Source organism: Mandrillus leucophaeus, unplaced genomic scaffold (assembly GCF_000951045.1).
Source record: "Mandrillus leucophaeus isolate KB7577 unplaced genomic scaffold, Mleu.le_1.0 Scaffold367, whole genome shotgun sequence".
Taxonomy (NCBI): Eukaryota; Metazoa; Chordata; class Mammalia; order Primates; family Cercopithecidae; genus Mandrillus; species Mandrillus leucophaeus.
Window position 1 is genome coordinate 730,368 of NW_012103887.1, and position 22,575 is coordinate 752,942.

Genomic DNA, 22,575 nt, shown 5'->3' on the forward strand with positions numbered 1-22,575 from the left:
AGCCTCCCGAGTAGCTGGGACCACAGCCACACACCACCACACCCAGCTATTTTTTTGTATTTTTAGTAGATACAGGGTCTCTTCATCTTGCCCAGACTGATCTCAAACTCCTGAGCTCAAGCGATCTGCTCACCTCGGCCTCCCAAAGTACTAGGATTACAGGTGTGAGCCATCACGCCCAGGCCCAGTGGTCATTTTTAACCATAATTCAATATCATGTGACAACTCAACTGCTATGTACTAGCTGAGGATAAACAGTCTATGAATTATCTTCACCACTGGAAGGTCTGTTCAAAATCAGTAATAAGGTTTTTTTAAATTATTATTTCTAGTTTCTTATTTCCCATTTGTTTTCTTGTTTCAGGGCTTTGAAGACTGCTTGGTATTTGATGAGTTAATGGATAAATTCAATAATGACCTCAGTAAGTAAGGTCAATTTCTCGACTGGACGTGGACTAGCTCTTCCGACTAATGTTGGACTTATTTCTGATCCTCAATGATCACAGACCTCTGATGTATAATGTAAATTCTCTCCCCAGGATTACGTATTGTTCTACTAACAGTCTATGCCACCGTTCTCCCATAGCAACAACTAGCACCCAGAAAAAGAAACATAGTTTCCTTTGAAGTTTCTATGTGGAGGTCCACAAAGTGATTCATTCAAAGATAAAAGCTGAGAGTGCCCATGCTTGGCAGAGATACGCTGCTCTCTCTCCCTTGTCAGCCTAGGTAACACCCTCTGCCTGCATCTCCTAGCAGCAGCCCCAGCGTTTTGGCACCAGGGATGGGTTTCATGGAAGACAATGTTTCCACAGACGGGTGCATTGGGGGAGATGGTTTCGGGATGAAACTGTTCCAGCTCTGATCATCAGGCATTAGTCAGATTCTCATAAGGAGCGTGCAAGCTAGATGCCTGGCCTGTGCAGTTCACAACAGGGTTCACGCTCCTATGAGAAACTAATGCCACTGCTGATCTGACAGGAGGCGGAGCTCAGGCGGGAATGCGGTCTCACCTGCCACTCACCTCCTGCTGTGCGCCCGGTTCCTAACAGGCCATGGACAGAGGGCTGGGGACATTTACCCTACAACACATCCTCAGAAACATTCTTAGAAGCTCCAGTGTTTTTTGCCCTGTCAAAGATTGCATCTAACTCTTTTTTTTTTTTTTTTTTGAGACGGAGTTCTGATCTTGTTACCCAGGCTGGAGTGCAATGGCGATCTCAGCTCATTGCAACCTCCGCCTCCTGGGTTCAAGCGATTCTCCTGCCTCAGCCTCCCGAGTAGCTGGGGTTACAGACATGCGCCCCCACACCCGGCTAATTTTTTATTTTTTTAGTAGAGATGGGGTTTCGTCATGTTGGCCTGGCTGGTCTCAAACTCCTGATCTTGTCTCTTATACACATCTAGATGTGTATAAGAGACAGCCAGTGTTTTTTGCCCTGTCAAAGATTGCATCTAACTCTTTTTTTTTTTTTTTTTTGAGACGGAGTTCTGATCTTGTTACCCAGGCTGGAGTGCAATGGCGATCTCAGCTCATTGCAACCTCCGCCTCCTGGGTTCAAGCGATTCTCCTGCCTCAGCCTCCCGAGTAGCTGGGATTACAGACACACACCACCACACCCGGCTAATTTTTGTATTTTTAGTAGAGATGGGGTTTCGTCATGTTGGCCTGGCTGGTCTCAAACTCCTGATCTCAAGCGATCCACCCACCTCGGCCTCCCAAAGTGCTGGGATTATAGGCGTGAGCCACCGTGCCTAGCATCAATTCCTTTATGATTTTTTTTTTCCATTATTTTTCAGTCGTCTCTGTCAAACGCTCAGGAGCCAGAGGCCTTTGTTCCCTCTCTTCCTTCCTAGCCCTCGTGTGACTGATTTGCACATGACCACGGAGGTGGCTGGAGGGCTTGTATATTACATATATAAAACAAGGTGCAAACAATAGCCTGAGAACTGGATAACCTTTTCCTGCTTCCCAGCATCATGTGCTTTCAAAAGCCACCTCTGATTTTATACTTGTTTCAGGTAAAGGATAGACTAGAGGACTGACCTTAAATTACACCCAGTTTCAAGTCCTGACTTGCCAACTTATTAACTGTGTGATCTTGAGCACATCACTTCATCCTTCTGAAGCCTCCGTTCTTTTTCATCTGTAAAGTGGAGATAATACTCTCAACTTCAGAGTTGTAAAGATTGAATAATTCCTATAAAGTTTTAAAAAGAAAAAAAAAAGCCTGTCATAAAGTAAGTTCAGAGTAAATGTTTGCTGTGGTGTTTTAGGAAGTCCAAGGACACTGATGCCTGGGTCTGAAGAGATTATAGAGTTCCAGGACAAATTTTCTCATCTTTTTTTTTTTTCGTTGTTGTTATTTCCCCGTCACGTCTCTCAGATGCTCAGGAGCCAGAGAGATTTTGTTTCCTCCTTTCCTAGCACTCGTGTGTCTGGTTTACACATGACGTTGGAGGTGGATAGAGGGTTTATGCATAAGAACACACTGTCAACGCTGGTTTGGGGCACTAGAGAACAAAGATAAAACAATAGTATAGATTAACTTTGTTGTAATTTTTATTTAATCACGACAGGAAATGTTCTATGGGTATTATCAATAGTCATAGATTGTTGGTTATACAGAATGGTTATTTATAGTTTAAAAAAAATAGCAAGAGCATTGGTGGTGAACACACTGTTTAATTTGACCTGTGTAGAGTTCAGCACATTTTTATAGAAGGTTTTAGAAAGATGTATTATTTAACTTCCAGGTTTGTGTCTTCCTGCGTTCTCAAGATTGAGAATCCCAGATAGTCACGCAATTTCAGACCTATCCATGTACAATTACATAGAGGTGAGTGAGAAGGTTTGGCTTTATTCCATGAGACGGTTCACTGACATTCTAACAAATGTTCTTTTCTTTTTCTTTGCTTCAGCCTCCATCTCATGCATGCTATATAAGAATACCTAGAGATAAGCGCACACACACACACACACACACACACACACACAGCATTCCTTAGACTTGGGTGGGCTGTGACTCTGTGGCCAGTGACAATGACCCACACACACTATCTCTATCTACACACTTTAAGGACATTTAGGAGGTAACAAAACCTCTGATAATTCACATGCTTTTATCTTAGATATTTAGTAATATGTTAATTTAATGAAAGGACAACTTTCAGATGTGCTAACATATTCAGAAAATCTAAGAAATGTTGAATGGCCTTTTCACTCATAACATTATAACTTACATATTTAGAGTAGCATTGATTACCCTTTGGAACCTTATGTACTAGAAAGAAAATGCATAATACCAAAAAGAAATTCACGTTCAGGAAGATTAGTACTTTGAAGAAAAACACATTAATTCCATTTTGAACCACTCACACGAAAAGTTCACAATAAGTGATTGTGATTATAGTTTTAAAATAATAAAATGAAAGGATTTACAAGATAAATTTAAAGCAGAGTGACCAGCTATTTTCCATCTCTCCTGGAGATAGAAAGAAACTGGACTTCCGCTTGAGCAAAATTGCATCAGATGTGGTAGAGGACGTCCTACAAGATATTGGAGGATTTATTGATGTATCTTGTCCCATCCTTTAAAAACAGGATGGCTATGACACAGTATCTGTCCTAAAAAAAAAAAGTAGGTCCAGACAAACATAGCTTTAAACAATCTCTTTGTGCCATAAACAATATTACAAACCAATCAGGAAGCAACAGAAAATTAGACAAACCTGGCCGGGCGCGGTGGCTCAAGCCTGTAATCCCAGCACTTTGGGAGGCCGAGACGGGCGGATCACGAGGTCAGGAGATCGAGACCATCCTGGCGAACACGGTGAAACCCCGTCTCTACTAAAAAATACAAAGAAACTAGCCGGACGAGGTGGCGGGCGCCTGTAGTCCCAGCTATTCCGGAGGCTGAGACAGGAGAATGGCATAAACCTGGGAGGCGGAGCTTGCAGTGAGCTGAGATCACGCCACTGCACTCCAGCCTGGGCGACAGAGCGAGACTCCGTCTCAAAAAAAAAAAAAAAAAGAAAAGAAAATTAGACAAACCTTTGAGCTCACAGATTACCTGCAGATCTGGTTAAACAAACCCTCTACTGAAACAGACTTCCTATATTGACTCCTGAGCAAAATAAACTTCCCTAGCAGGCTTCATGTATTTGCTGTACATTTTCAAGGCAATGTCCTATATGACCGACATTTACTAAAACGGATTGGGAATAACATTACGGAAACAAAGAATTATTTGACTACTTTGTGTTTGGCATTGCGATGAGTGGGAATGAAGAATAATACTAAGTCACAGTAAGAAATGAATGTGTTCGTTCAAAAGCATTCTTTAAGACTCTCATTATTGTAGATGCGAGCACATGTCAACTCAAGCTGGTTCATTTTTCAGAAGAATATGGGGAGATTTCTTCATGCTATTATGCCATCGACCTTCATCCCTCTCTATACCATGGTAAGGTCTGGACTGAAGACTTTTCCTCATTTTAATTTTCTGTTTAGCTGTTAAGGAATATACAAGAATACTTTTTAAACTTTCCTGCAGGTCTCTTTTTCCAGAATAAGATACCATGAGGCTGTGCAGCGTTGGCATTGGCAAAAAAAGGTTGGAACAGATTACATTTTATGATTTTTTTAATGTGATGTGTTAAAATGTCATAGTATTATGATTATGTTTGTTTCAGACAAATACGGAAATAATGGGACACCAACTGTTTGCCTTCCAAACAGAAACTGTCCTGAATACAGAGAGGGAAGAGTGCTTACTGAACAACATTACAAGGAGGTGGCAAAGAAAGAGAGCTTTTGAAGGGAAGAGTCTCAGGAAAGAAGCTGATGCTAATATTTCTCAACTTTTTACTTTATTTTAGCAAGATGTACTGTTCTTGATTTTTGCTTCGTGCAATATTCTTATGAGTTTAATTTGTAAAGTTGGACAGAACTGAATCACTTTTAAAACACCTATTCCAATGGAATGCTATAATACATTCATTTTGGGCAGTTGGCCTAGAGATGCCATTAAATGGAATTCTGATTCCCTAGTCTTCCACTTTGGGGATTTTACAACGTCATTTATTCAACAGACAGTTTTATTTAGTACACAGCACTGAGCTGTCGTGGTGATGAACGTGACCGGTTCACACCTTTCACCAAGCTCAGAGGCTAGTGGGGGATAGAGACAGTTGCACTGGAGAGGGATACACTGCCCCCGAGGAGGACAGGAGGGGCCAGGACGGGGAAAGGCGGAAGACACATGAGAAACATAGTTCAGTGGAGCTGGAAGGCGGCACTAGCGTGTGAGAATGGTCAGAGGGTGGAGGCAGGGCTTTAAACACCTGGAATATTATCTTGAGAGAAACAGGGAGCCCAGGGAGGCCAACAGCCTCAGGTCTGAATTTTAGAAAGATGTCTATATGGAGAATGGATTGGAAGAAATCAAGATGTATCTAAACAAGATGAATAAAATAGGGCCTCCACCCTTCAGGAGCTGAAAGTCTAAAAGGGGAAAAGATGCCAGCAGGCAGTTAGGATGCAGGACACTAAGTGCGGGGAGAGAAACAGGCCAGGATGCCGTGCGGAAGCACCTGACTCAGGCTGGAAAGAGTCTCAGGCCACTGTTTACAGCTAGTGTTTAGTCTCCATGTGAGTCTTAGTCACAGAGGCCACCAGGCCACCACTCTTCTCCTGGAGACTTTTGGGAAGCTTCTGAGAAGGAATGAATGATGTGTGGCTCCAGCACAGTGGTACTCTTCTTAGAATTCACAGCTCTTTTTCTAAACTGCACAGGTTTTTTAATGACTGGACAAAAGCTGACTGCTAAATTTTTTTCATACAGAAGACCTTGATTCATGAGTTTCTTGGGAGAGAGGGAGAAGGGAGGCTCCCAATCCTTGACTTTATCTTGATCTTATCGATTCCTGACCTGGTGGTCATGCAATTAAATTGTTGTTTCAGGTTAAAGAACAAAGAGGACATTGTTTACCCCTTTGTTGGTAAAACAAATGAAGTCTATTTTCCGATTTGAATCTCTGGGCGAATGAAATGAGGGTTCTTGCTGTCTTACAGGCGATATACAAAGCACTCCTTCTCTTGGGATCACTGATAGCCATCAGCAGCACCTACCTACTCATGCACTACGTGTCACCACGACCTTTCCACTACTTCAGAAGACCATGGAACTGAACAGCTCACTCTGGAATACAAAACATGTTTCCCTACAAAGGCCATGGACTTCCTAGAACAAATTTATCTCATTAGCAGGTGATAGAAAGGTTTTGAGGTTACAAATGCTTGATTTCTCTGTGACCAAAATTAAGCACGAAAAGTTTCCATTGCCATATTTTATTCACTAATGGAAGATAGTGATCTGCTTATAATTAAACTGAATGTAGTATATCTCTGTGTGTTAATTGCAATTACTCGGGGTGGGGGACATTTTAAAAGTTGAAACATGCAACTTCCTCTACATTATACACACTCAGGTTGAGTCATTCTAACTATAAAAGTGCAATGACTAAGATCTTTCACTTCTCAGAAAGCAAGGCCCAAGATGCCTCAGGGAAGACCGTAATCATGCCTTTCCTTTAAAAGACACAATAGGACTCACAATAGCATTGCCTCGACACCTGGGACTAAAAATCACAACTTGCCTAGCATGTTAACTGCACTTTTCATTACCTGAATGGAACTTACCTAACCACAGGGCTCAGATGTACCAGATAAAACCAGAAATGTAAATAATGAATTCAGGGGAGTTCCAGAGACTTACAAAATGAACTCATTTTATTTTCCCAGCTTCAAATACAAGTCTTACCGTCTGTTTATCTATCATCTATCATCTAATCTGTCTATCTCTATTTATTTATGTGTTTAGAGATCAGGTCTCACTCTGTCGTCCAGGCTGGAGTGCAGTGGCATGGTCTTGCTTCACTGCGACCTCTGCCTCCTGGGCTCAAGCAATCCTCCCACTTCAGTCTCCCAAATAGCTGGGGCTACCAGGCTCAGCTAATTTTTTGGTATTTTTCAGTAGAGACTGGGTCTTGCCATGCTGCCCAGGCCAGTCTCAAACTCCTGGCCTCATGTGATCTGCCCACCTCAGCCTCCCAAAGTGCAGGGATTAGAGGTGTGAGCCACCACTGCCAGCCCAGAGTTACCCTCTAAAGATAAGAAGAAGGCTATTAATATCATACTAAGCAAAGGACAGGAAAGGGTTTTATTCATAAATTAAATGTCTACATACGCAAAAGTGGAAAGGAAACAAGGGGAGACAACTTTTATAGAAATACAAAGCCATTATTTTATTCAATTTCAGACCCTCAGAAGCAATTTACTAATTACTCTTGGACTACATACTGCAGCAGAACCAGCAATACACTTGATTTTTAAAAGCACATTTAGTGAAAACATTTTCTTTGGTTCATCCTTCTTTAACAGGCTGCTGAGTCACTGAGAAGTCCTTCAAACATGATTATGAAGATGAAACACTAGAGTCATATAAGCAATAAAAATTGGGCAATGGGCCGGGCGCAGTGGCTCAAGCCTGTAATCCCAGCACTTTGGGAGGCCGAGACGGGCGGATCACGAGGTCAGGAGATCGAGACCATCCTGGCTAACACGGTGAAATCCCGTCTCTACTAAAAATACAAAAAATTAGCCGGGCGTGGTGGCAGGTGCCTGTAGTCCCAGCTACTCGGGAGGCTGAGGCAGGAGAATGGTATGAACCCAGGAGGCGGAGCTTGCAGTGAGCTGAGATCGTGCCACTCACTCCAGCCTGGGCAACAGAGCACGACTCCATCTCAAAAAAAAAAAAAAAATTGAGCAATAAGATGATTCAGTGTTTCTTTTCTATATTGTCAATGAAATCCTTGAGTTCTAACAATCCATGTTTAGTTTGTAGGGAAAGAAAAAATAATTTTTCCTTCTACCCACTTTAGGTTCCTTTGCTGGGGCCCCTATAACAAAAGACAGATTAACAAGAGAAAAACAAACATAAGTTTATTAGCAGATATATATAATATATGTGGGAAATACAGGTAGAAATACAGGGGAATGAGCAAATCTCAAAGAGCTGGCATCTTAGAACTCCCTGGCTTATACAGCATCAACAAAGAACAGTAAATGTTTAGAAAAACAACAAAACAAAGAAAAAGAGCTTTGAGTCTGTAGGGGCAGCAATTTGGGGGAAGCAAATATATGGGAGTTTGCCTTGTAGATTCCTCTGGTGCTGGTCTCCAGGCTGACAAGGATTCAAAGATGTCTCTGAAACTCCTCTTTGTCATAGTGCACATATAAAAAGTCTTTTGTTTCCAACAAGAGGATTTTCTTTTTCATTCTAGAATTATCTCCTTGATAACTTCGACATAGGACATGACACTGAATAGAGTCCAACAGTACAAAAAAATTCAGTATGTTCTAGCTACTTCACACATGTGTATGCGACAGTTATTTTTACAGTCAGGTATTTTCGAGAAAAATGTATTACGTGTTTTGGAAAATAGAGTAATTTAAAAAATATATTTGAAATGAAAATCTCCAACACATTAGAAGATGATGTTAGATGCCCATCGTCTGCCACAAGTGGTTTTTTCATTATGTAAAGCACCCGTTGAATTAAAATAATTTATTTTTGTTCAACCTCTTCCTGAGGCCCAAGAGCACATGGGCAATTCGGATTTCCTGCTGGACCACAAAGTTCTGTGGATACTACATAGAACGGGTATTCCAGACACTTCTTACGATGGTAGTCTAAAAGTGGCATCCAGTTTAAGGCCCCATCTTTCGTTGCCATTCTTCATTCCTACAAAGGACGAACTTGGATCACATCAACTTTGGACCCATTGGTTTTGTCGCTGTCGTCAACTGACAGTGATTCATCACTGGTGATGATAAAAATGATGGAAGAAGAGTTGAAAGTCACTTTTTTCTTTGGCCTGTCCCCATCTTTCTGTGACATCACGATAGGTCTGATCTGCATTTCACTCCCAGCTGCTGGTAGGTCTTTAGCAGGCCGCTGGCACCTCAGCAGTCGGAGGCACAGGAGCTGCAAAAGGGATCTTCGAAACTGGGCAGAGACAAAATAAAGGGGAATATGAAGTAAAAGTTGGGCACTTATCTGGATTAATAGTCAAGGAAATCAGTTGAGCTGCATTTCAGTTGTTTCTTGTTTGTTAGCTGGTGTGGATGAGGGGTTATGTGGTCATGCTCAGATCTACCTAAATCACCCCAGAGCTTTATGTCTTTTCTTCATTCTAATTCTTATTAACCAGAATATGTAGGACCATTTCAGTACCTTGTAATCCTCCAAGCTTCAATCTGCACACACTTTCTATGAGGACAGGTGCAACTATTAAGAGATTTTGAACATTAAGTCAGTCCACAGATATTCAGTGGGTATCTACTAGGTGACAGTCACTGTGCTATAATTAGAGATTTTTTACTGTAAGCAACGAAAACAGACAAGGCTCTTCCTGGCAGAGTTTAGAGCCTGGTGTACTTGCTAATGTTTCTTTAATTAGGTGAAGAATTTTTTCTATCGAAATTACTAATAAGTTGGGGAAAAAATACTATGGCAGACAGCACTAATGTCATCAACAAACATAATTCTTCTCCGTGTCCTGGGAACAACATCAAATAATATTTCTTGGTCTCCTTTCGGCTTCTCCTCTCTGCTGTTCCTCTCGACAAGAAATTGGGAGGCCAACGCGTAAAGATCATAATATCGCACAATGGAAGGGACCTAGATCCCTAAATGACTGCACAGGACAGATCCCATCTCCTCCACCCAATACATTATTAGACTGTGAACTGTGACCTGAATGAGCAATAAACTCCGTTTTAATTCACTGAAATGTTGGGGTTGCTTGTTATAGTAGTCAGTCCATCATGACCAGTAAAACATACATCAAAAGTTAATGTAATTGTTATCCCCATTATTTAGAGTGAAATAAATGGTGAATATATGGACTTTCTCAGATCAGGAAATACCAATTAAAAATATAATAGCTACATTGATTTCTGTCTTTTTTGTTTGTTTTTTGCTTGGTTTTGTTTTACAGCAAACACTGCCTGATAATGCCTTCTTTAAGTCTCAATCTTATGCAAGTTAGCATTTAGTTTATACTCACATTTAAAAATTTTTATTTTTTCTATCTGATTCAAAAATTTAAAAAATAAAAATATTTACTTGTTTGAGACTTTATTCACTAAACCATTGTTTGGTTAAGTGTTAAAGAAACATGATGATAAAAGTTAAATAGAGTATGTATGCCAAAAAAAATGCTTTTCCATATAAATGGTAAGCTCTTTGAGGACAAGGACTGTTGTTTTTATGTATTGGTTTTTGTTTGTATCTTTTAGACTTCCTGTTTAAAGTATGCCCCTAGGAGCCAGAAACATCGGGACCATGTGGGAGCTTGTTAGACGTGCAGAATATTGGGCAGCCATACATACTGAAGGAGAATATTCATTTATTACAAGATTTCCAGGTGTGGGGTACGCACATGAAAGTTCTAGAAGCAGTAATTTATAGCCCATTGGCTGACAGAAAGAGTGCAACAAATAATTGTTAATGTATTTTTATTTTGCCTGTTGAGAGGGTGGTCCCTAAAATACCTTATCCTCTGATAGAAAATTAAAGTTATAAACCATCTCACTAGAAAAATTTGTATGTGTGCATACTAAAAAATTGTTATGAACAATTTCCAGGGTTGCAATGGCTCTTCTGAGGCCAACTCAAGGAATGTTTAGGTCCTGTGGACTCCAAGTTTAAAATCTCTGGGTTAAAGGAAATAGACCAGTTGAAGGCAACAAAAAACGGAAAGAAACACTGTCAGTGAGAGGAGAATAAGACACGTGGAAGTGAGTTTATGGAGAGTATAAGCCAATAATATTCAAAGAAAAGGAAAGGCAAAAGAAGAGGCAGAGGGATTTAGCACTGAACATAATAAAGTTACTACAAAAGTGCCCGCTTCTTCCATATTCTTGAGCATTAGAAGTCAGTGATTATTATTGCCCGTTATTATTATGACTTGTTATCTTTAAAATTCCAATGGAGTAATTAAGCATTATTTTTAACTTTTAAATTCTCTGAAACTTAGAGGCTCAGCTTATAATAATCATTTTGTGGGCTCTCCTAGCCATGACTCACAGCCATCAAGTCAAAACCTTTCAACTACAGAAACAGATGATAAGGAAGTTCCTCTTCTTTTTGAGACAGGGTCTCGCTCTGTCACCCAGGCTGGAACACAGTGGTGTGATCATGGGTCACTGCAGCCCTGACCTCCTGGGCTCAAGAGATCCTTTCACCTCAGGCTCCTGAGTAGCTGGGACTACAGGCATATGCCACCACGCCCAGCTATTTTTTTTTTTTTTTTTTGAGAGAGAGGGGCGTCTCATTATGTTGCCCAGGTTGGTCTTGAACTCTTAGCTCAAGCAATCCTTCTGCCTCAGCATCCCAAAGTGCTGGGTTTACTGGCTTGAGCCACCATATCAGGCCCAGGAAGTTTCTTGAACCAAATTGATTTAGGCTAGACATTTGCTGTGGCATGTGAATAACAACCCAGACCAATTGCTATAAGTATCTATAACCCCAAGTGAGGAGTTATAAGCACTGGATTTGGGGACTTGAGCAAACTAGGTTCAAATCCTGGCACCAATACTTCCTAGATTAGGCAAGTTATTTAACTTCTCTGAACCTATTCACAACCCATAAAGAAAACAAGGAATAATATTAGTGCCTATTTTGTGGAGTTTCGTAAACTTGCTAGTAACTTGTTTGTGACTTGCTTGTAACTTGCTCGGTGCAGTAAGAATTTTAAATGTATTATTAACTTCGTTACTGTTATTACTAGGCATAAACTATTTTCTGATGAATTAAATATTAATTTTGCTAGAATTCTACCTAACAAGTGTGAATCCCTATGGGTAGTTCTTAGAATTGTTATGATTTTCTTTGGAAATATTCTATATTTCTTCCTGATCCCTTTACATTCTGACAAAATTCTTGATTTGGTTTTTTTAATTGAATCGACTCTGAATCACCTCTGTAAAAGTATTACACTGTCATTTCCAACTCTATCTTCAGGGTGAAAGTAATCAGTTAATTGCAAAGCGTACCTTTCTGATCATGAAGACATAAATCACTGGATTGTATACAGTGTTGGATTTAGCAAAGAGGTACGAAACAATAGATATTGTTGGAGTGACCAGGTGACCATGACCATTAACCACCAAGAAGCAGACCACGATATAAGGCATCCAACAGACCAGGAAGGTGAATATCATTAAAAAGCACATTTTGGCCAGTTTCTTTTCATATTTTAAAATCTTGATCACTTGAATTGTCTGAAGATCTTCCACGCAACGAAGCTGCCGAAAGGAGAAAGAAAGGAAAGGGCTTTAAAAAAATAAAAGAATGGCTTTCTTGTGTTATTTTTATAACAGATATTCAGACACTATTCTTGGCCCCAGCTAAATGGAAAGAGAACTGAATGGGACCTTGGGAGGCTGACTTCTGATCCGAGACTCGTAGCTGAGTCCAGCTTTAACCTTGCGGGGCCTCAGTCTCCCCACGCACAACATACGGTGGTTGAGCTACATAGCCTCCTACATCCTTCAGTGTTTTTTTAATGTTCTCGAATTTACTTAATAAGAAATAAGATGATTTTGCCTAGATCTTCAAATCTCTAAAAGACAATCGGAAAGAGTCACGATAAAATGGAAACAATTTCCCCACCATCCTGGAAACTCTAGAGTGCTAGTTCTGGAGTTCTCAAAGCAGACTGCATACCCATGTCATGTCAGTTCTGCACGATGAAGCCTGCAGCTGGCCTTGATGAGAATTTAATCCCCAAGTGAATTCTTATGGAAAACCAGTTTTTCAATTCACTGCTAATGACCATAAAGTAGAATTTCAGGAGAAATTTGTTTGCGATTGGCTTCATTAGGGGCTCACTTGCAGAGAACAGCACTTGGTAAAACTCCTTCCTCTAAAATCAGCCTGTCTACTCCCAGTCTGTTCCCATTAAAGGGATGGACGAGTAACGATGTACAGTCTGAAAGTTCTTTGAGTTTCTTGAATATAAATTGCTTTTTGCTGTTTCTCCTAGTATTATAAATGTGTTATAATAATATACGGGTAAAGAATATTTCTGCACACCAAAAATATGTTCCTAAATAAAAATAATTCTCTCTAAACATTGTAATAAGTTTTATGACTTTTACTACAAAAATACAAGTACTTTATATATTGATTTTTTTTAAGTAGTTAGCATACTGTTGATACTTAGTATTGATTACTTTATGCTGGGAAATTTACTGCATTTCAATGAACTCTAAGTGTACCATTTAGTTCTAGCATTATCATAAAAATTAAGAGGGCGGGGAGCGGTGGCTCACACCTGTAATCCCAACACTTTGGGAAGCTGAGGCAGGCGGATCATGATGTCAGGAGATCGAGACCATCCTGGCTAACACAGTGAAACCCCGTCTCTACTAAAAATACAAAAAATTAGCCGTGGTGGCAGGCGCCTGTAGTCCCAGCTACTACTCGGGAGGTTGAGGCAGGAGAATGGCGGGAACCCGGGAGGCGGAGGTTGCAGTGAGCCGAGATTGCGCCACTCACTCCAGCCTCGTCAACAGAGAGAGACTCCGAGACTTCGTCTCAAAAAAAACAAATAAAAATAAAAATAACAAAATTAAGAGAAAGAATTTCCAAAGAAATCATTTAGAACATGTGCTTACAGTATTTCCAAATATATTTTAATTAAAATTCCCAAATTATTGATATCCAAAATTATATTTAAGAAACTATATTCTTATCAAAATCATGTATTCAGATTAGCAAAGAAGAGAGAGAAATAGGAAAAATTTAAGTCGTTGATTTTTTTAGGGTAGAGAGACTATGTGTGGGGAAAAGTGGGTATTAAATTTCTGGTATTCGGTTGGTGTAAAAGTAATTGTGGTTTTTGCCATTAAAGGTAAACCTTTGAAGGTAACCTTATTTAAAGGTAAATAATATTCCTTTACCAGTATGCCAATTACTTAAAAAAATCAATATATAAAGTATTTGTATTTTTGTAGTAAAATTAGTATAACTTATTACAATGTTCACAGATAAAGATTTTTATTTAGGAACATATTTTTGGTGTGCAGAAAGGTAAATAATTTACCTTTAAACAAGGTTACCTTTAAAGGTTTACCTTTAATAGCAAAACTGCAATTGCTTTTGCACCAACCGAATACTACTATTCTGTGTGCGCAATTCTATTTTAAAAGAAACTCTTTCATTTAATGTGATAGAATATTATTCTATTTTCAAAACATCATTTTGGGGGAGCTTCCCTAGAGTTTATAGGAAGGCTGTGGAGTTTTGATAAAAGCTCTAGATCTGGAATTAGAAGATTTAAGTTTATATCCCAGATTCACCACTTTTGCTCTCAGTGTGATATTGGGCAAGTCAATAACCTCCTTTAAGAATAAAGAAGAAAGGAGGTTAAACAAAAAAACATATTAGAATTAACAGAACTTGAATTCCATTTCCACACGTATGACTTTGTGGGGTTGTTTTTGAGGTTAAGTAGTTATTTATATTTGGACTAGACATGAAACTAACACACTCGTATGTATATGTACATTTATGATACTATAGGATATTTGGAATCATTATTGACTCTTCAGAGTTTCCATTAACAAGTAACATGACCACATCTCAGTTAACTGCCTCCCAAACCTCTAGTATCTAGGTCCAGTAGTTTTATCTGTACCATTTTCTGGGCAAGTCAGTCTTTATCCCCTCTCACCATTTATCAAAGCAGAGCATTCATTTATCCATCTTGGAATCACATGCACACTGGAGAAATTAATTGAAATAAATGTTGGTCTATACGTCCCCAGTGCCTCTTTGGTAGAAGGAGAAGATCTTGACTAATGTTGTAGATTATTTGGGTTTATATATATGAAGTTTTCATGATTATTTTTTATTTATCTCTATCAGGCCTCTTTGTTTCATTACTTTCTATTCCTTCATTCTGCTCATTAAATATTTTTCAAATAAAAAATTCTATTTCATGCCTCACCCTCTTTATTCAATCATTTGAGGATACTTTTCAAAATTGCTATGGATGAAGCAATTTTGAAATGATTGGCACAGGCACAAATTTGTCCTAAAGAATGAACCACCTAAAACAGATTCTTCAGAATTCTCTATTAAAGTGTTCTTTGGCCATATAAATAGCTGATGCCTAGTACTCATTAATCCAAGACATCTGTAGATTTTCAAAGAATTTCACTGTGAATCTTCATTCTCAAGTGTGTAGCTATGTCTCCATCGCGGTTATGAGTCATCTCTCTCTGAATGAGGAAACGGAGGCAAATTACTTGCAGTGAGCTCTCTGTTTAGGTAGCAGCTAAAGTCAAATCTCTTCACACTTTCACCCCTTCTCCTGTCTTCCCCCTTCTATGCCCTTTGCTTGTAAGTCATTCCAAAAATAGTGACTGATCACCTACTCATGCAGACACTATACCAACTACAGGTGAGAAAATACATAAGACCCAGTCTCTGCTCTTGAGGAATTCATGATTTGGTGAGGGTGATGCACACTGAGCAGGTGGAAGCCATGAGGGAGGTAAACAGGGAGGATATGGTAGTACACAGGATGGGTAACTCGTTCTGAGGGCTAGAGCAACAAAATCCTGCTGTTAGCCTTGTGAGGGAAGGAGGAATCAGTCAAGTAAGGAGGAGAGACAGAATGTTCCAGAGAAAAAAATGTGCTAAGACGAGAGGTAAAATAACAAGTGAGTGTCTGAAAACAAGAAATATTACCATTGGCCGCATCCCGAGGTGGCAAGAGGAGGGGAGTGTCAAGAAATGAGGCTGGACAGGTAGACAGGAGATGCCATACAGGACCGGCCGACAGCACCCAGGGGCTTTATTTTAATCACAAAGACAGTGGAACTTCTGAAGGTAATACTTGAGAACAACTACTCTGGTGGCAGTGTGCAAAGAATGGAATAGAGGAAAGCAAAATTTTCAAAAAGGAGAACTAAGTTTTTTTTTTAACTGAGTCCGTGGCAGTGGGAGAGGAAAAAATGTATATACTAAAAAATATAGGGCTGGGCACAGTGACTCACACCTGTAATCCTAGCACTTTGGGAGGCCAAGGCAGGCGGATCATGAGGTCAGGAGTTCAAAACCAGCCTGGCCAACATGGTGAAACCCCACATCCACTAAAAATATTTTAAAAATTAGCCAGGCATGGTGGTGGGCACCTGTAATCCCAGCTACTCAGGAGGCTGAGGCAGGAGAATTGCTTGAACCTGAGAGGCAGAGGTTGCAGTGAGCCAAGGTTCTGCCCTTGCACTCCAGCCTGGGCAATAAGAGTGAAACTTTGTCTCAAAAAAAACAAAACAAAGCAAAACAAAACAAAACAAATTTAAGTGGCATGGATAAGAACTGATCAATAGTTGGGTGTTGGGGGAGACATGGATGACACTCAGTCAAAGATTACTCCTTAATTTCTGGTCTTGGTAGCTAGGAATGATGACTATTCAATGAGAAAGCAAATGGAGGAGTAGAGGATTTTAGGGAAAATATGACAAATTAATCTTTACATTTGTTAAATTTGATGAGTCTGTGGACCATCCAAGTGGAGGTGTTCAATAGGCAATTGACTACCAGGATCTGTTAGAGGCTGGAAGAAAGACCTGAACTGGAAATAGAGATGTTACCAAGCTTGTGTCAGAAGGAGAAATCCTGGCCGTATGAAAGACCACTCAAGGCCAGTGTGTAGCATGGGACAAGAGCTAAACATAGGATGCTGGGGAGGCCCAAAGAAGAGAAGCTCTTGGAAGACATAAGAAGATGGGGCCAGAGAGTCAGCAACAAAGACAGCAGAGAAAGGCGCCCTAGAATCGATGGCAGCAGAACATCACAAGAAAATAGAAGTTGTCAACAGTCTCAAACACTGAGGATGCTAGAAAGGAATAAAAATGTGTCCATAAGATCACATATCTGGGAGCTCATCAATGACTTGAAATGAGGGCTGTATTAGTGGCAGTGTGGTAGAAGAAGGAGTCACTAGTTTGCCTTAAGTTGAGGAATAAGTGCTAGATAAACTTACTAAACTACCAACTCCCTAAACTACAACAGAAATTTATTTCTCACAGTTCTGGAGGCTGGGAAGTCCCAGGTAGAGTAGCTGACAAGACAGGTATCATTCTGAGGCCTCCTCTCTTGGCTGTTATCTCACTGTGTGCTTCCATGATCTCTTATTTATGCACACGTGGGAAGACAGAAAGAGAGAGAGAGAGAGAGAGACAGAGACAGACAGAGAGAGAGAGACAGAGAGAGAGAGAAAGACAGAGAGAGAGAGAGAGAGACAGAGAGAGCAAGCTCTCTGGTGTCTCTTCTTATAAGGACACTAATCCCCTAATCCCATTAGACCAGAGCCCCATCCTCATGACCTCCTCTGACCCTAATTACCTCCCAAGGCCCCATCCCCAAATACTGTCACATTGGTGGTTAGAGATTCCACATAGGAATCTGAGAGGGACACAAACATTCAGTCTATTAACAGTAAGAAATTGGCACATTTTATATGCTCAATAAATATTGGGTAAATGCATGCTTACTGAGTGACAATGTGGCACCAAGAGTCACCAATGGTTCTTTGAGTTAGCAGTGACAAAAAGGAGAAAAATAAAGTGATAGCTAGAGGGAGCTGAAAGTAGATTGTGATTTAAAAAAAAAAAATAGCCTGGTAATATGCTAAAGGGAAAAGACCAGTGGTAAGGGAGAGTGTGAAGATACAAGTGAAAGAGAAAATTATTAAGAGGTGTCTCTGGGGCACGGAAGGGGGTGGGGGAGCAATCAGAATACAGAATCGAGTTGGTCCTGGGAGACCTCTCCTGTCGCCCTGTAACTGGAGAGAGAGGTCTAAGAATCAGTGGTTTGTGTAAAGAGAGGTAAGGAGTCAAAGGAACCCTTGATAATGGCTTTGTTTTGTCCGATAAATCAGAAGCAGGCTTATTCGATAAGAATGAGAGGAGACAGTAAGGCGAGAGATTAAAATGAGAAGTGAGGTTGTGTAATAGTCAGAGTGTGGAGACACTAGACCACACACACAGGCATAGAAAGGTTCCTAGAACAAGGCTGAGAGGACATCTAAGTGTGGACAGATGTGTTGTTTTTTTTTTTTTTCCAGCTCCTCTTTGCAGTTTGACTACAGGCATGGAGAAAATAGATGATTGAACTGATCTAGGGATTTTGTCTTTAACAAAGTTGGCATATGTAAAGAAATTTGAAACAAATTATTTAAAGTGATGCATGTAGCTAAGTCCGATTTTAAAAACAGGTGAAAGTTAGAGGGGTTTGACGGAGTGAGCAAGAGACTAGAGACGGAAGCAGAGAACAGAGTTGGAAGAATCAGTGAATGGGGAAGGAAACATCCATGGCTGAAAATAGAGACTGGGAAATGGAGCCTGCTCCACACTGGGTTTGAGTTCAAACTGGAAAGTTCTTGTTGGCACCCAACGTGAAGTTGTTTGTGGTCAGTTCTTACCCTTTATGACTCTGCTGTGATTGCCAAACAAAACATCCATGCTGTTCTCTAGTCAAATTCGTATGATCTTTGAATAAACAAAGTTATGGGAAGTGTGGAACTCCCTTTTTTAAATTCTTAAATTTTAAGAGTGTTCGATAATGTAGGGTTTTTTGGTTGCTGATTTTGTCAGTCAGAAGCTTTTTCTTTCCTTCTTTTGGTTGAGAGAGGGATGTACAGTAAATGCTATTCTGCATTGATCTTCCCAGAGAGGGACTCATAGCATAAAATTCAACCAAATGGGAAGTCTTCTAGAACTGCTCTACCTCTGGGCAACTACTGATGACACAGGAAGACTTTCATTATTTTCCACACAAAATTTTCTACCCTGGATGTGGTTTGGGAGGGGGGCATCTGTAGTCTTCAACTCACCATTCGAATGGAATACAGAATATGGCCATAGCAATGGGCTATGACGCCCAGAGGCACCACCAAGCAGCCAAGAAATAAGAAAAGCACAAAGGAGGAATCGTTGGCATCCTTGGATTTCCAGTCCACAGTGCAGCCTAGTCCGTGTACGTCCAGGATGTACCTGTTCCAGCCCAGGAGAGGTGCTCCTGCCCATGCCAGTGAGTAGAGCCAGATGTAGGTAATGGCCCTCCAGGCCCAGGAAAAATTGATCACTCTGGCATGGACCACGCGAATGTAACGTTCATAGGCCAGCACCGTTAGGGTGGCAATGGAAACAATCCCTGCAAGAAGAGAAAGTGGAAAAGTATAGCATGGTGCCGGGGGAACCAGGCATAAGAGACGTGATACATTCTTCACCGGAAATACCTTACAGAGCATCTGAGACTGAGAGAGTGCTAACAGTGTCTTATAGTCCCAAGGAAATTCTATTGAAAACAGCTATCCATAAAAGGAACCATAGAAGGGCAGTCAGTGGCTCACGCCTGTAATCCTAACACTTTGGGAGGCTGAGGTGGGAGGATTTCTTGAGCCTAGGAGTTCAAGACCAGCCTGGACAGCACAGCAAGCCCTGTCTTTACAAAAAATAGAAAAATTAGCCAGATGTGGTGCCACACGCCTGTGGTCCCAGCTGCTCAGGAGGCTGAGGCTGGAGGGTTGCTGGAGGCCAGAGAGGTCGAGGTTGCAGTGAGCTGAGATCGTGCCACTGCACACCAGCCTGGGCGATAGCACCAGACCTTGTCTCAAAAAAAAAAAAAAGAAAAGAAAGAAAACATAAAATGGAAAATGCCATGCAGATTAAAACAAAGATTAGACAAAAATTAAAAGCCCTAAATCAGCCCCACCCCAAAGATGCTCCTATTGCATTAAACTTTCTCCTGAAGAGAAATTCCAGAATGAGTAAGGGAGAGTCACTAGAGCAAGTGTCTCTTTTAGTTTACCTTCTCTTGGCTGTCTCTGACTCAGCCTTTAAAGTCAAAGGGGGTTGCAAAAGCGCGAACTGAATGACGTCGCAGTAAAATGATGGGGAGGATGGCCATAACCTGCCTGCTACCAGCAGATGTCAGCATACAAACTGTTCACACGCAAGGATTGCTGACAAGGGTCGGGGTGCTTCTGGGCTTCCATGGTCTTCACGTATACCGCTATTTTGCAACAAGTCCTCTTTAATGATACTGTTTGTATATTTCTCTGTCACCTTCAGACAGTAAGATACTCACTTAACAAGCACCTACTATGTGCCAGCCACTGGGCGGTGGATGTCCAATGGTGACTAAGAGACAGAACTCTAGATGTCTGAAGGGACCGTGTGTGTGTAAACACTGACAATGACCATGCAATGTGTGGATGCTACAATTGCCACACAATGGATTGGAGACACAGAAAGGGAAGCATTTGCACACACGGCAGAAGCACATTCCAGGAAGAGTGAAGAAAGATGTACTGGGGCATGGGGACGTAAAAGGACACAAAGGGGTCTACAAACAATGATTCAAAGACACCAGGGCTCATAGGACATGGAAAGAGAAATTTAGAGAGAGTCACATTGACAAAGGCTTTTAATTTCTAGCTAATATTTGTGTTATTTTAATTTTTTTTGGTTTTTTAACCTTTTCCTCTATGAAATAATAAATTATAAATCTGTTACTCTCTTGTCCTTTTACACAATTAAATTCCTCTTGTCCTCCTCCTCCTTTTTCTTCTGAAATGGATGCTCATTCTAGCAGTAGTAGAGAATTTAAAACACGATTGGAGGACATGGAAACCAGCTTGAAGGCTATTGCAACCACAGGCAAGACATGATGGGACCTCAACTAGGATGACATTAAAAGGCATGAACAACAAAGTCTGGATTCCAGAAACATTTAGCAACTTGTATCAACAGAATCTGTCTGTTTATGGAATGTGAGGCATGAGGGGGGAGAGAGGAGTTAAAAATAACTTTGAGGTTTTTGGCTAGGCATGGTGGCTCATACCTGTAATCTCAGCACTTCAGGAGGCTGACGCAGGTGGATCACCTGAGGTCAGGAGTTTAAGACCAGCCTGGCCAACATGGCGAAACCCTGTCTCTACTAAAAATACAAAATATTAGTTGGGCATAGTGGCAGAAGCCTGTAATCCTGGCTACTTGGGAGGCTGAGGCAGAAAAATTGTATGAACCAGGGAGGCGGAGGTTGCAGTGAACCGAGTTCGTGCCATGGCACTCCAGCCTGGGCAACAAGAGTGAGACTCTGATTCTAAATAAATAAATAAATAAATAAATAAATAAATAAATAAATAAAATAACTTGGAGGTTTCTAACCTGCCTAAGGAACAGTGAGTGATTACATGAACTGAAGTAAAAACCACAAGGTGTATGAACAGATGTGGGGAAGACAATAAAATTGTGAGCTTCCTGGAGCATAAATATTTGTTTAATGAGTGGACGCAGAGAGATGGAAAGAAAAGCAGTTCAAATGAAGAATGAAAATAAGACTGGTTTCCTGAGAAGGGAGAAAAGGGTGTGGGTGGCAAACAGGTTAAGAGGCCCGGAGGCAAGTCCCAGCTCCCCATGAAGTAGCCCTGTAACTTTCAGCAAATCAAACAATCTCTTAGACCTTTTTGTTTTCATAAAATTTAAAATCCCTTCACATTTTAACATTTAGTGAGTCTGCAATTATGTAAGTATGAAATACAGAGGCCCTGGACTCAGAAAGCAATTGGCATAACATAGTTAATATTCATTTATCCCATGACGGGTTTGTTCTTCTGTGGGATTTGGAGGGTGTGGAGCAGTATGATTCCCAGTGTCTCATATTCATGGCATCCAATAAATGTTCACTGAATAAATAAGTGAATATTTACTACATACTCAAGCGATTGGAAGAAGATTGGGTTTTGGAATAGAGTGGAAGAAAATACTTCAGAGAGTAATGGTATAAGGCTGAGTGTGGTGGCTCACACCTGTAATCCCAACACTTTGGGAGGCTGAGACGGGCAGACCACCTGAGGTCAGGAGTTCAAGACCAGCCTGGCCAACGTGGTGAAAACCCATCTCTACTAAAAATACAAAACTTAGACAGGCACGGTGGCATGCATCTGTAATCCCAGCTACTCGGAGGCTGAGACAGGAGAATTGCTTGAACCTCGGAGACGGAGGTTGCAGTGAGCCGATATTGTGCCACTGCACTCCAGCCTGGGTGATGGAGCAAGACTCCATCAAAGGAAGGAAGGAAGGAAGGGATGGAGGGAGGGAGGAAGGAAGGAAGGAAGGAGAAAAAAAGGAAAGAAAAGAAAAGAAAGTAACAATATAATAGCAAATAATGGATTTAAATTCAAATCACAGTAGTGGTTATTGGGGCAATAAGAGTATCAAGGTGGATGACTTTCATATTCAGAAGTCTATTTTTACCTTATTAAATTCTTATCTAAAAAGTGATATTATCATTTATTTACCTGATATTATTCCTAGAAAAATATCTAAAAACCTAAAGATAATGACATAAGTTGATGCTAATGAAATACTGTTGGTTTTATGTAGTTTACAAACTTTCTTATTAAGCATAATGGTATTTACTTTTA

At 40.6% G+C, this 22,575-nt stretch overlaps 2 protein-coding genes across 2 annotated transcripts in view; one reads left to right on the forward strand and one right to left on the reverse strand.

Annotated features, from left to right (window-relative positions):
• The window catches only part of KMO (kynurenine 3-monooxygenase (kynurenine 3-hydroxylase)), a 66,287-nt gene extending 59,885 nt beyond the window's left edge, over positions 1 to 6,402 (forward strand). The window contains exons 11-15 of the mRNA XM_011990026.1: positions 365 to 422; positions 2,758 to 2,840; positions 4,365 to 4,466; positions 4,557 to 4,616; positions 6,077 to 6,402. Coding sequence (XP_011845416.1) covers positions 365 to 422; positions 2,758 to 2,840; positions 4,365 to 4,466; positions 4,557 to 4,616; positions 6,077 to 6,193 — 420 coding nt within the window. The 3' untranslated portion in view covers positions 6,194 to 6,402. The remainder of the gene's footprint in view (positions 1 to 364; positions 423 to 2,757; positions 2,841 to 4,364; positions 4,467 to 4,556; positions 4,617 to 6,076) is intronic.
• A 1,580-nt stretch (positions 6,403 to 7,982) lies between these two features.
• OPN3 (opsin 3) lies at positions 7,983 to 19,395 on the reverse strand. The gene is made up of 3 exons (XM_011990032.1): positions 18,979 to 19,395; positions 12,125 to 12,376; positions 7,983 to 9,071 (listed from the first exon to the last, which is right to left on the reverse strand). Exons 1-3 carry the CDS (start codon positions 19,393 to 19,395, stop codon positions 8,808 to 8,810), a joined length of 933 nt encoding a protein of 310 aa, XP_011845422.1. The 3' UTR covers positions 7,983 to 8,807.
• Between the last annotated feature and the right edge of the window lie 3,180 nt (positions 19,396 to 22,575).

Coding starts and splice junctions, on each gene's coding strand:
- OPN3 (XM_011990032.1), bottom strand. CDS start 19,395: ATGCTCTGTAAGGTATTTCCGGTGAAGAATGTATCACGTCTCTTATGC. Junction 12,377..18,978: donor TTCTGTATTCCATTCGAATG/GTGAGTTGAAGA, acceptor TCCTTTCGGCAG/CTTCGTTGCGTGGAAGATCT. Junction 9,072..12,124: donor ATGTCTTCATGATCAGAAAG/GTACGCTTTGCA, acceptor GTCTCTGCCCAG/TTTCGAAGATCCCTTTTGCA.